The sequence below is a fragment of the Myxocyprinus asiaticus genome, chromosome 18 (assembly GCF_019703515.2).
Source record: "Myxocyprinus asiaticus isolate MX2 ecotype Aquarium Trade chromosome 18, UBuf_Myxa_2, whole genome shotgun sequence".
In the NCBI taxonomy this organism is placed as follows: domain Eukaryota; kingdom Metazoa; phylum Chordata; class Actinopteri; order Cypriniformes; family Catostomidae; genus Myxocyprinus; species Myxocyprinus asiaticus.
Genome location: NC_059361.1, coordinates 28320766 through 28334627, shown reverse-complemented (window position 1 = coordinate 28334627; position 13862 = coordinate 28320766). Strand labels below are relative to the sequence as shown.

At 41.1% G+C, this 13862-nt stretch overlaps 1 protein-coding gene across 1 annotated transcript; it reads right to left on the bottom strand.

Moving 5' to 3' along the window:
- Nucleotides 1-7842: 7842 nt before the first annotated feature.
- On the bottom strand, nt 7843-11397 carry LOC127456406 (pro-adrenomedullin-like). The gene is made up of 5 exons (XM_051724877.1): nt 11271-11397; nt 10729-10841; nt 10504-10629; nt 10129-10386; nt 7843-9712 (listed from the first exon to the last, which is right to left on the bottom strand). Exons 2-5 carry the CDS (start codon nt 10827-10829, stop codon nt 9637-9639), a joined length of 561 nt encoding a protein of 186 aa, XP_051580837.1. The 5' UTR covers nt 10830-10841; nt 11271-11397; the 3' UTR covers nt 7843-9636.
- Between the last annotated feature and the right edge of the window lie 2465 nt (nt 11398-13862).

Sequence of the window (13862 nt, the reverse complement as noted above, 5' to 3'; positions counted from 1 at the left end):
GTTGGAGTATCTATTAGGAATAGAGGTTAATAGAGAGGTTTGGATACAGGGTTTTAATACAATACATGTACAGTACAGGTTTGAGTGATAGAATTTAAATATATCAAAGAACAGATTTGTGTTGTAATGTGTCAGTCTGGATCCAGAGGGACTCACTGTGGAAGCTGGTGGAGCTGAACACGCAGCGCCAGTTGACACCTGGGTCCTGATGGATCTAGACTTGAGGTAAACGAGTTTTTATTTTTTATTTTTTTATTTTAAGGGATTAAGAGAAAGAATGGAATAAATGCATTAAACTGAACAGTAGGTGGCGACATGTGCTCATGACACCAGTCCGCCATTAAAATAAAAGAAGAAGAGTTATTGAAGTATTGCGTTGAGTTTATGAAGTGTTAAGTTGTGTAGCTAGTTTGTAATGTTTAGCGTTTGTTCCACTCCAGCGATTATAATTAAAGGATTTAAAAATTCCACTCCTGTGTCTCCTCTCTTTCACTCCTAGACACCAACGTTACAAGTATATAGGCCTAACAATTTGATTTTTTCGTTTGGTAATTATTATTTGTTTGTTTAATGCTTTATTCCTTTGATTTTTGTATTGTGGGCTAATTTCATGACTATCGACTTATTTTGAATGGTGTGGAAAAGCAACTTTAATAAATAAACGGATGGCTACCGCGATTAAATTACTCACAAAGATTGGCCATTCATTTGTTCTCCGTGCACTTCTCGATGACAGGTGCATGAGAGATTTTTGTGTTGGCACGCTTGTAAGTGTCATGACGCAGATGTGTTTGCAGCATCGGATCTGTGCAGGTATGTCGTTAAGACCAGTCTATAACAGTGTGAGTAATGGTTCATGTACAATAAATTGGCTTTCAAGGATGTATACCTTTTCGTCATGATGAACACAGGCTAAACATTTGGGTAAATTCAGTCATGTGACACTACATTTTTGCGTTAATGCCTATTTTCTCGACAAAAAGTGTTTCCAAACCAGTTTTTCGTGACATTTGAAGTATCAACATAGAGTTTATGTGCTAAAGTTAAACGGAAAAATATTATGTCGACACTTGTGAAATTTTAGCGCCAATTTGCGTTTCCATCAGCTATATCAATCACCATTAGCATCATTTGCAACTTAATTAACTAACCTCATGTTGTGAGTGGTGTCATCTCAGACACCCTATTGGCTGCAAATTCGTCCGTTTTCGGTGTCTTGGCCCTCTTCCACACGCATTTCACGTCGGTGCGGGACACATTCATCCGGGGGCCGGATTCACGAAACATTGTTAAAAAGAAATTTCTTCTTAATTTGTAACTTAAGAAAAAAGTTAAGCATTCAAATTCTCGGAATTTCTTCTTAAAAATCATCATAAATAACATCTTAAAGTTAGGGTAACTTAACAGTTGTCTTAAATCCTAAATGTTTAATGAATTTACTGGGGTTTTCATGTTGAGTCTTAAGTGGCAGTGGGCTGTTTACGTAGAAATGTTATTTAAGACCAAAAAACGTTTTTGGCTGTTTGTGTTTAATGATATTTTTATTTTCAGCTTTCAAACCATTTATCACCAAATTCAAACAATAAATTTAGTTTTGAAGCTTCTTAATGTGGTGACCAGTCATGCTAATGGATGCGCTGCATATAGCACTCTCTCCACGATCTTTAGAGTTAATAGAAACATAATAATTATAACAATAGAAAGCTGAGACTTTCTTTTTCACCCCCCATCCACATCCCTGTTGGCGTTGGGCACAGCAGAGACAGCTTCCGCCACCTTTTCCCATTTACCTGCCTCTTACTTTCCAACGTGATATTATTATCAAGCTTCCTATGGAGAACTTTTTCCTGGCAGTAATTTCCTCAAGAACATCCAGCTCTTGTCTACTGAAGTTTTTGTTTCTTTTCTTTTCCTCCATGTCAAATTAAAAGTTATCAAATGGTTAACAGCAAGTATATATATATATATACACTATATTGCCAAAAGTATTCGCTCATCTGCCTTTAGACGCATATGAACTTAAGTGACATCCCATTCTTAATCCATAGGGTTTAATATGACGTCGGCCCACCCTTTGCAGCTATAACAGCTTCAACTCTTCTGGGAAGGCTTTCCACAAGGTTTAGGAGTGTGTTTATGGGAATTTTTGACCATTCTTCCAGAAGCGCATTTGTGAGGTCAGACACTGATGTTGGACGAGAAGGCCTGGCTCGCAGTCTTCGCTCTAATTCATCCCAAAGGTGCTCTATTGGGTTGAGGTCAGAACTCTGTGCAGGCCAGTCAAGTTCTTCCACACCAAACTCGCTCATCCGTGTCTTTATGGACCTTGCTTTGTGCACTGGTGCGCAGTCATGTTGGAACAGGAAGGGGCCATCCCCAAACTGTTCCCACAAAGTTGGGAGCATGGAATTGTCCAAAATCTCTTGGTATGCTGAAGCATTCAGAGTTCCTTTCACTGGAACTAAGGGGCCAAGCCCAGCTCCTGAAAAAAGACCCCACACCATAATCCCCCCTCCACCAAACTTCACAGTTGGCACAATGCAGTCAGACATGTACCGTTCTCCTGGCAACCGCCAAACCCAGACTCGTCCATCAGATTGCCAGATGGAGAAGCGTGATTCGTCACTCCAGAGAACGCGTCTCCACTGCTCTAGAGTCCAGTGGCGGCGTGCTTTACACCACTGCATCCGACGCTTTGCATTGCACTTGGTGATGTATGGCTTGGATGCAGCTGCTTGGCCATGGAAACCTATTCCATGAAGCTCTCTATGCACTGTTCTTGAGCTAATCTGAAGGCCACATGAACTTTGGAGGTCTGTAGCGATTGACTCTGCAGAAAGTTGCCGACCTCTGCGCACTATGCGCCTCAGCATCCGCTGACCCCGCTCTGTCATTTTACGTGGCCTACAACTTCGTGGCTGAGTTGCTGTCATTCCCAATTGCTTCCACTTTGTTATAATACCACTGACAGTTGACTGTGGAATATTTAGTAGCGAGGAAATTTCACGACTGGACTTGTTGCACAGGTGGCATCCTATCACAGTACCACGCTGGAATTCACTGAGCTCCTGAGAGCGGCCCATTCTTTCACAAATGTTTGTAGAAGCAGTCTGCATGCCTAGGTGCTTCATTTTATACACCTGTGGCCATGGAAGTGATTGGAACACCTGAATTCAATTATTTGGATGGGTGAGCGAATACTTTTGGCAATATAGTGTATATATATTGTAACAACCAGAATACCCAGGGACAGAGAGAAGCACACAGAGATAGCATACAAAAATACAAACCTTTATTGACCTTTAAAACACAGCAATATAAAGAACAGTAAGGTTACCCCCCTTTGTATGTCTGTCTGGGCACCACAGAAAAACAGTCACAATGTCCCGCTCGGAGGATGATGAGTTCAGAGTAATAGGGTAGCCGGCCAGCGACCCATCTGCTTGGTGAATTAATAAAGAGCTCCCCTATCCAGGCCCAGTCCTATATCTATGTAACACATCTCCCCTCTCAACTAACTAGCTATCTTCACCACCGGAGACACTAGTTGGAGACACTAGTTGCCCCGAGCGGCCATTTAGCGCTCCCCACAGAGTAATCGGAGCTCCCATCGCCCTCTTACCTGTTAAAGACCCCCCCCCCCAACAGTAGATGCCGTAGATCCAATGTCTCGCACACCTGACGAAAGCAGTGCAGTATCCCGCGCCGAAGCCAGAGGTGCAACGATGTCACTCCCCAAAGCCGCTGGCAGAGTAGTATCAAGAACAGTATCCCATGCAAATCCAGATGATGCAGCACCACCAGAATCCGTGACAGCAGGCTCCCCAGCCACACCAGCACAGGGCACAGCAGCAGCGGGCTCCCCAGCCACAACAGACATCCTCCCCCTCTGCAAATCAGGCGTTCCTGCAATTAAATTAGAAACATAAGGCTTAAGACGGTTCAAATGAATTACCCTGTAAGGCCCCGTCCCCTGTGGGACTATCCGGTACAGCACATTGGTAACTCGCTTAAGAACAATAAACGGCCCAATAAAACGTTGTAACTTTGGACACACTCCCCGTTTACATGCCGTATTCTTCAAGCACACCAACTCCCCTTCCGTATAAAACTGGTGGGAAACCTTTTGATCAAAACACTGTTTCTGCCTTCCCAACACTCTGGTCTGATGCGCTTTAACTGCCTCCGCAACAATAGACACGCTTTCAGCTACCCGCGTTACATATTCGTCAACTGATGTGAAACGTTCCTCCTCACCCACTCCCAAGACAACATCAACCGGCAAAATTATTTTTGTCCGAACAAAACTTTGTATGGAGAAAACCCTGTCATAGCATGCATACTACTCCTGTAAGTCATCAGTACATATGGCAGGAGAGTATCCTAATTTTGTTGATTGTTATCTACAAACAAGGAAAGCAACGAAAGCAACGTGCGATTATAACGCTCCACCAACCCATTAGACTGCCGATGACAAGGCGTGGTTTGTGTTTTATGCATCAGGAGTAGTCTACACAATTCTTTAAATAACATCGATTCAAAATTACGGCCTTGGTTTGAATGAATAGTACGTGGGACCCCAAACCTGCATATCCATTCCTGCACAAGAACCTTAGCCACTGATGCTGCTTCATGATTTGGGAGAGGAAATGCCTCCGTCCATTTCGAAAAATAATCTCCTACCACCAGAATATATTTGTTCTTCTCAGCAGTTAAAGGAAGGGGGCCCAGTATATCAACTGATACATGCTCAAACAGACGAGAAGCTACGCAAGAGTGCAATGGATCGTGACAATTTAACTCAGAAGTCTTACGAGATGTGCACTCCGTGCACTCTCTGCACCACCTCTTCACGTCCGCAAACCAACCGGGCCAATAAAATCGATCTCTCACTTTCGCTTGCAGTTTTTTAATGCCCAAATGACCACCTGAGTTATGCAACATTTTCAAAACATCCAGGACCATAAGTCTTGGTAAAACAACCTGAATTTTTTACGCTGCATCGCTATTAAATGGCGGCTTACGTACCAGCCGATCCTGCTCCCACACAGAAAAAAAGCCCCGTAACTCAGCATGCATCTGCGCCTCAGCACGCCCCTCCCCTCAAGCGCAGTTGCACCACCAACTGCAAAACCTCATCCCACTTTTTTGCTTGTGCCAGCTCATCTTCCGAAAAACCCTCATCCCCCCATGCTCTAAGGGCAATACTTCAAGCACGACGCAAACATTAGCGTCCGTACCTAAATTCTGCGAACCATGGCCATCACAAAAGGATGGCAACCGCAAACTTACATCGGCATTAACGTTTTTTCCGGGGCGATGGACGATCTTATATTGGAAGTTGGCTAGCTGTTCAACCCACCTGGCCAACTGCCACTCTAGCCCCTGAAAACCACCGCAAAGAACTATGATCTGTCCGCAATACAAATTCTTTACCAAACAAATAGTACTTAAAATATTTAGTAAATGTAACGGCAGTAAATGTAACCAAACTAAGCAACTCTTTTTTTGTAGTCGCATACTTGCATTCTTGGTCAGAGCCCGACTAGCATATGCCACAACCCGTTCTAAGCCATCCATTTCCTGTGATAACACCGCACCGATGCCAGTATCACTGGCATCAGTGTCCAGAATGAAAGGCTTGTGCGGATCAGGATATGCCAGCACCGGTGTCGTTATAAGGGCCGTCTTAAGTCTTACAAACGCCTGTTGACAATCATCATCTCACTTAAACATCCGACCCTTCTCCGTAAGGCGATGCAATGGCCGTGCTATTTCAGCGAACTCCTTAATAAAACGCTGGTAATATGACACCAACCCCACAAAACTCCGCACCTCATACTGATTAATCAGCACTGGCCATTCCCTCACCGCTTCCACCTTGACGGGATCTGCTCAGACCCTGTCACTAGATATAATGTGCCCCAGATATTGAACTTGGGTGGCAAACAACGTGCATTTCGATGTCTTAACTTTCAGATTGGCTTGCCACAACTTGCATAATACGAAACTGAGGACATTAATCTCAAATACCCCTTGCCTAGTTATAAACGCGGTCTTATTCTTATCTCTGGGGTCCACCTCATCCTGCCAGTATCCACTGGCCAGGTTGAGAATGGAAAACCAGCAAGCATGGGAGAGACTATCCAGTGCATCATCGATACGTGGGAGAGGATACACATACTTCTTTGTCACATAATTTAACCGCCTGTAATCAATGCAAAAACAGAGGATTCCATCCTTCTTTCATACCAGGACGATGGGAGCTGCCCATGGACTGCACGATGGCTGTATAATATAGTTAGCCTGCATATCCTTAATATGGTTCATCATTTCATCCTGTAGATGAAGAGGAACATGACGCAGAGGCAACTTAATAGGTCGAGCATCACCAGTATCAGTTTGATGTGATATCAATTTGGTCCTGGCCAAATCCATGTCATGTCGACTAAAAACATGATTCTCATATGCTTGCATTTCTAACCCCCAAAAACCCTTCTCACGCAAGCTCAACTGATCTAAAAGCGCATCAACCGACATTTCCATGCCCCTGGGAACTCCCTCCTCCCCCTCTACCACGACATCACAAAGCAGCGTTCTGACCTTCATACCCTGTCTCAGAGTATGAGTATCGTCAGTTACATTAATCACACGAACCGGCAACCGTCCCTGATCCACCCTACACACTACGCTAGCAACTAGGAGGTTGCAATGAGTGCCCAGGGACACAGAGGGCTCTAACATGCCCTGTGTACTCTCGCAGGAGTCCTCTAACGCCCCTGTAATTAGAACCTCATTACAAGGAGAGACAGATGTATCAGCATTAACTATAACATCACATTGTTGCTCCCCCATCCCCATATCAGACAAAAGCGGAATATGCTTCCCCAACAGCCGGCAGCTCTTTTCAGGCAAATTAATAACGGCGCCGAATTTCAACAAAAAGTCAGCGCCAAGCAGGATTTCTTGAGGCTCCAAATCCGCGACAAGAAATTCTGCAATCACAGCCAGCGAACTGAACTGGCAGACTGCCTGCCAACGTCCCAAAATAGGCATCCTCCCCCCATTCGCCACTCTAACTGCACCATCATGAGGTTCGTGTGTAGTTCCCCTATTAGTAATAACAACCCACCTCTGTTTCGGTATAATGGAAACTTGTGCACTGGTATCTATTAGGAGTTTTACATCACACCCATCTAATTTAGCAGGAAGATAAGTACCAGGATTATTTTGTGAAGAAGGCAAGGCCAACTGATAAAGGTGTTCTCGTCTTGGGGCAGGCATTTGGCCTACTGTGCCTGCCCCCTCCCATTTCCCTGCAGGTAAGGGCATTCTCTCCTAATATGTTGATTACATCCACATTCCCAGCACCCGCCCCCTGAGGACTGCCCCGATCTACCCCCACTCCCAGTTAAACTGATTGGTTCAAATATGCCCCTTTTTAGTGACCCTGTTTTTGCTAAAGTGGGCACTACCTCCAAAAGCTGCTGTACAGATTTTTGCAAAGATTGAACATCATTACAGAGCATATCCACCACCAAAGAAAGTGTATCTACCCTGTCCTCACCCCCCGAGCAACTTAACCCACGCACTTTGGCATCAGAGGGGACTGTACACTGTTCCAGCCCCTGAGTGAGTTCGAACTCGGCTGCAATATTAATTGCCTCCTCCAACATAATTGGCTTAAGTCTCTGCCCTCCATAATTCTGATTGTTCTTTTATGAGGGATTATATCCCACCACTGCCACCAGTGTAACAACAAGAATACCCCAGGACAGAGAGAAGCACAGAGATAGCGATACAAAAATACAAATCTTTATTGACCTTTAAAACACAGCAATATAAAGAACAGTAAGGTTACCCCCCTTGTATGTCTTGTATGTACCACCGGCACTCTCATTAACGGAGAAGCCATTCATCACTTTATACACTCAGTAGTTAATACCGTTTTTAACCCTGGTTAAGTTGTTTAGCAACAGACAACCAATCATAAAACACCTCAGTTCTTTCCTTATTAAATATGAATGAGTTTTGTACAGTCGCAGAAACTTTCACTCTCTGTATTAAATTAACATGTTTTTCGTGGTAGGTTTCAGAAGACTTAAGACTATCAGCGGTTTTAAGTGGCGGTATTTCCACAGATAAGCAGTACTATTGATAATAAACAGTTATTATGCCCGTCACGAACTGTATTCATTTCATCAACCTAATAAATATGCAAAAAAGGACGTTAATCCAAGGTTTACGAATGGCGTGAAACCTCGGGACATGAATATCCAGGGTTAATTACTTACCCAGGGTAAAGTTTGAAACATGTGAAACATGAAACAAAACTCAGGATTTCGTTTAGCCAGGGTTAAGAATGGACCAGGGTTAGCAAAGCCCTTTTGACAACTAAAACATAAACAACTTTTTTTAGGCCGCTGATCTTTTTTTTAATTTAATTTTTAATTTTTTTTATTGCTTTAAACAGTAAAACATGACAACAAAACAATCCAATTGGGAACAAAGAAGAGAAATAAAAGAACATTCAAAAGGGTATAGGCCTCTGATCTTTGAATAATTTCGTGTGAGTATTCATCATATACAAATTTGTCATTATTCATTCATTAAGGTATAAATGACAGGAAGTTGTTTTTGTCTGAAAGTGACAGTTGAGGTCATTACCTTATTACTCTTTATTATTATTTTCAGTGTGTCCATTATTTGCCAACTTTCATTGCTCCAATCAATAAATAAAAAATAAAAAACTTACTGGTAAGGAAAACAACTCCCTCTACTTGGTATGTAAATCGTTTCTTTACCTTTTTCTATTGCAGGCCACTTGCGAACACGTTCTTGTTCTTATGTCTAGCACTTCAACAAACATTTCAGATAAAACGAAAGCTAAGACTAATTATTATCATTATTATTATTTTTGCTTAAGTCAAAGTCATTAGCTGATTTTAACTTCTGTTAAGAAGTAGGTGTAATTCTGATTTCTGAAGCTAGATGACATCAAACACAAAAATCAAATTGGTCTTTTCATTAAACTGTAGTTTTAGCACCTCAGTGAATATTTGTTTGTATATATTTTGACTGTTCAAGCTGTAGAACTAAATGCTGCCCCAGAAATAAGACAGAGTAGTTTTCTCTCTCTCTTGCTGGACTTTAATTGGTTAGTATTAAACTGCCGTAACATTCAATTCAATGAGTTGGAGAAAGGCTTCACCTTACAGCAATATGAAATCATTTGGTTAAACATCTTACTTTAAAATGAACTATAATTGCCCTTTTTTTGTGTACAATAGTTTAATCTCTGAAGAATACATGTACAGTATACAGGTATAAATATATGATTTTTTAACATACAATATTTTCATAATATACATTTAGATACACTTTAATCATAGACTATAAAACAATATTAAAGTAAATTATTGCACGTCTCCCACAATATACATATATTAGTCTTCAAGTATGAGGATATCCTTCTTTGCCATAGGCTATACTGCAGTGCCCAGTAAACATTGTGGTCAACAAAGTCATTACTTCCATAAAGAGTTTTCCCTCTCTGCTCTTCATCATTGGTCCTCCTGGGTAAATAGATTTAAGCCCTCTTAGTTCCCTTTCCTCCTCTTGCTTCTGTGCTCAGCTTCACACTGTCATTGGTAGGCAGTAGGAGCTGGTAGACTCCTGGATTGTTCCTTCATTCGTCCAACAGGGGGCGCATCTGTACTACAGAAGAGACAGAAAGTCAAGTCCCGAAGCTCCATTAGAATGACAAGAATGCTAAACACATGCACAGAGCATTGACCACCTATTTCCTGTCGTACTGCCTTAGACCCACACAAAGCTTAAACAAAAAAATCCCCAACTGATAGCACTCCTTATCCCACAAGCACTCATTCTTGCTAAGCGACCTGAATCCTTCTGTCCAATCCATCAGGCAGAGGATGGAGAGAAGGATGCTCCAATTGCTCGAACTTGTTGTTTCAACACCTTTGTGCCTGAAGAGAGTACACTAACGTTCAGCAAAGGACGTATCAGAAGTATCTCAGTAAACTGAGCCAATATAAACCAACGGCTCAGGACAAACCACAGAGCTGCTCCCAGGGTATCCTTTAAGTCCCTTTTAGGGTGGCTCGCCTTTTGAAGGTTTGGACCCAGGCCAGCTTTAGACGGTCTTCATCGAAAGTTAGTGGAGGGAGGGTCGATGGGAGTGAACGTCTCCGCCGACGACCGTAGCCCTTAGAGCTTATCTTTTCAGGGGGGGCGCTGTTCGTCTTTGTGCTCATTTGATGCAGCAGGTGGGCCAGATCGTGCACTGAACAGGTGGCTAAGTTGCAGCCCGCTCTTTCAACTCTTTTCACTGAGTAGGCTGGTTCTGTCCTCCTTACCCTCAGCCTAGAGAGAAACCGAAACATGAAAGAACAATTTGTGATTTACCATTGATTAAGCCTTGAGTCATTCATATCTAGCATTGCTGTTCAGTCAATTAATGTGTTTAGTCAGTTTGCTTACCTGTGCTGTGGTACATCTGGATCTGTACCGCTGTTCTTCTTTGAAGACAGCAAAGCTGTTGAGTCACCCTCCCTCCTCTCCAACACACTGCGAACATCGCTCCATACCTTACCCTGAAGCCAAACACTGAGCATAACAGATGACAAAGAACCCCATTAGTTTAAACCAGTCAGCGTTTTGAATGAGTTGAAGAGGGAAGACAGAATGGTTTAGTCATGAGCATACCTTCTCAAGTCATCTGTGTTCAGAGGTTTTGCATTAGTGATGCTAGGAAGAAGTGTGGTCAGCACACACCACAGGAAAGCCTTCTGAAGCACCGATTTCATTTTGAATGGAACCTGTGGAAGAATATTTAAAAATGTTATTAGCTATATAAAATACATGATAATATTCACAATTTTCATAATTGGTGCCTTCCTCAAAAAAACATCTCAGGATTTTTAACATGAGACCAAAATCCAGGATCTTCATATTCCAGGTTGAGTCCACATTGGTCATCCATTTATTTTGAGAGTTACACAGGTTAAATTTGACTCAAGCATATAATATTCCAATAGCATGCCTTGTCCTTGTGAAGAGTCTATAGAGGCAAGTGCACTCTGCAGGGGGTAGGGGGGTGGATCAAGATTGTCTTACTGCAAAGTTATAGAGACCAGCCTGAAAGTCAAATCTGTCTTTGTAACTATATTTTAGACCTTGACCTTTGGGGTGACATCAAAAATCCATGAGCCACAGTTAAAAATCAGTAGCATTCCAAAAACACATACCTGATAATTTTTGTAGACTCAAGAAATAGTGATGATGAAGTCTGTAATTTTAAGTATTTCCAAGTAATGTCCGAATCTTGGCTGGCAATAGATGAGTATTCAGCTGTGACACTGCTAAAGGTCTGAGTTTCACAGAAAAACCTGAGTGTTTTATATACTTCACTGGGGGTGGGAAGGGGCGGGAGTTGTCTTGAGTGATGGCAGCCACATCCCTGTTCTAAACTAGCTAACAAATTTATGTGCCCTGTCTTAAAAGGATGGAATCTAATTCCTCAGAGAAATCATTACTTCAACATTCCTGTAATATCCTTTTTAATTAGGTGACACCATTTGTTTTGGTTTCAGATCATTTTCATATCTTCTGCATGTCTACATTCTCAGGGTCAGAGAGGTTTTGAATTGTAGATGGACAAAGTCAAGATTCATTTACCAGACAGATATGCTTCAGCATCAGCCTTGTAAATATTTGATGATTAACTTCCTGTAAATCATCTGGAATGCACATCTAATTGGTGATCGAGAGTTTATTTTAAATAATGTGACTGGGAGATGTTGTCCTTGGGATAATAACTCTGTATACCCCCACCCCCATGCATTCCAACCACCTACACATTTTGTTAACAAGTTAGGAATGTGGAATTAATGATTTCTATATCGAGCACAACTAATCTGACAGATGCCTTGTCAAAATAATTTATAAATGGAATGTATCCAAATTTGTCAATTGTGAAGAGAGAGAGAAAAAAAACCTTTATATTTACAGTAAATGACCTTTTTTTTGTGCTAAAAACATTTTGCTCACCCCAAAATTTTATTGTGAGCCTTTAGCATACATGTATATATTTGATAGTCCATGGTTATTGACTCTCTGTCGAAGTAAATGTCATTTCACCGAATTTTTCAACTGAAAATGAGAGAGATTGTAATGTTTCGACTGAAAATGAGAGAGATTGTAATTTTTCGAATGAAAATAATTTCTTCAGTAATTTTATCTTGATTATTGTAAAGAGATTGTCAGTTTCTGACAATATTTCCATAATACTCTTGACATTTGGGGTATTTTTTAACAAACACAGATCCAATTATTTTTGCAGCTGAATGAACTTCATTATTGGTATACCAGTTAAAACGAAATACCAGTAGAAATGTGTCAACCAGTACAAATTTCATCTCGTGGTTATGCAAAACTTTGCATGGTACAGTGTAAAGGTGTCATTTTAAATAAAAAATAAACTTTTATTATTTTTTTCTGACTTTTTAAATCTCTTTTCCATGATAAATTATGTATATCATAAAATATTTCGTTATCGACTAAAAAATTCAAGAATATCTCAATATAAATTTCCGCATTTATTGCTCACCCCCAAATACTAGGTATTGCTATTAATACCTGTTGTACACAGTTGCAGCATGCCCATGCCCTCTTCGGTCTGTTTGGTTTTAAAAAACACTGTTCCAGCACATTAGACAGGATAGAATTGCAAATAGGCTGTGTGACTATGGTAACATCACGTTAAGTATCTAATAAGTCTGCTGGAAATGTTTCCTCCGACTGAAAATTTGGTTTGTACATGCTCAGGAAAGACAACTTTACTCCTACCAGTTTTCTTTTTCTTGAACAACTCCCAGTTCTATATGTAAGCCTGAGCCTCTCCCAGCTATCTGTAGAAAAAGCAGATGCACAGTGCAGAATATTAAAATGACATTGAGTTAGTGTTTGGAAATGATAAATAATGATGGCTTGAAGACATCAGCTATCTGCTGTGTTCCAGCTGAGATGTCTCTGGTCAGTTCCATGGTCTTAGGAGTAAAAAAAATAAACACATTTTATAGTGAGTAATTGTCAAAATGCTGTGACCAGAGGTAATCCTGAAGAGGACCTTGTTCAGAGTACACATCGAACAACTCTTTCTGTTTAGGATAGGATTAAAGGATTTTTATATGGAATTGGAATCAAATTTTTGTCTGGATCAGAATTAGATTCCAATCAAATACATTATTTTTATATTCAATTTTTTGGGGTCATACATTTTGATGCAAGTATGACAGCAGAGGCTACTGTACATTTGTGATAATTTTTTTGTTTGTTTTGGTAACAGAGTGATTAATTATATGTTTGTCCCTCCTATCTATATATTACCAGCTGTTAAATGTGGTTGAAACAGGTTGAAACCAGACTTGGTTATACAGTATCAGTGCTTCAGTGACGATGCAAACAGGAAAAAAATAAAGAAAAATCAAGTGTGTAATGCTCTTTCAAGCAGATGGGGCAAGTTCCCTTGAGGCATTGTTATTGCAACATCATCAAATCAATGAATACCGACAGCCACAAATTGTTTTAAGCCTTAGGAAGAGAATCTTCTCCATGAGAATGATGCATTTCATCACACCCTCATGTCATGACATACATGCTCTCCTGTTTACACTTGCCAAGTAATGTTTTGCAAAACCGCAGTGATATTTTATGCACAATCCCCTAGGATCCCAGTAAGTTATCTGCTTGACACTTGTATTATCATTGGATGTCCTGTATGTATGTGAGCAGGCAGTTCTATGTAATGACTGTGCTGGTATCCACTTTACCAAATGATT

Coding starts and splice junctions, on each gene's coding strand:
- LOC127456406 (XM_051724877.1), bottom strand. CDS start 10,829: ATGAAATCGGTGCTTCAGAAGGCTTTCCTGTGGTGTGTGCTGACCACA. Junction 10,630..10,728: donor AACACAGATGACTTGAGAAG/GTATGCTCATGA, acceptor TGTTATGCTCAG/TGTTTGGCTTCAGGGTAAGG. Junction 9,713..10,128: donor TGGGTCCAAACCTTCAAAAG/GCGAGCCACCCT, acceptor TCTGTAGTACAG/ATGCGCCCCCTGTTGGACGA.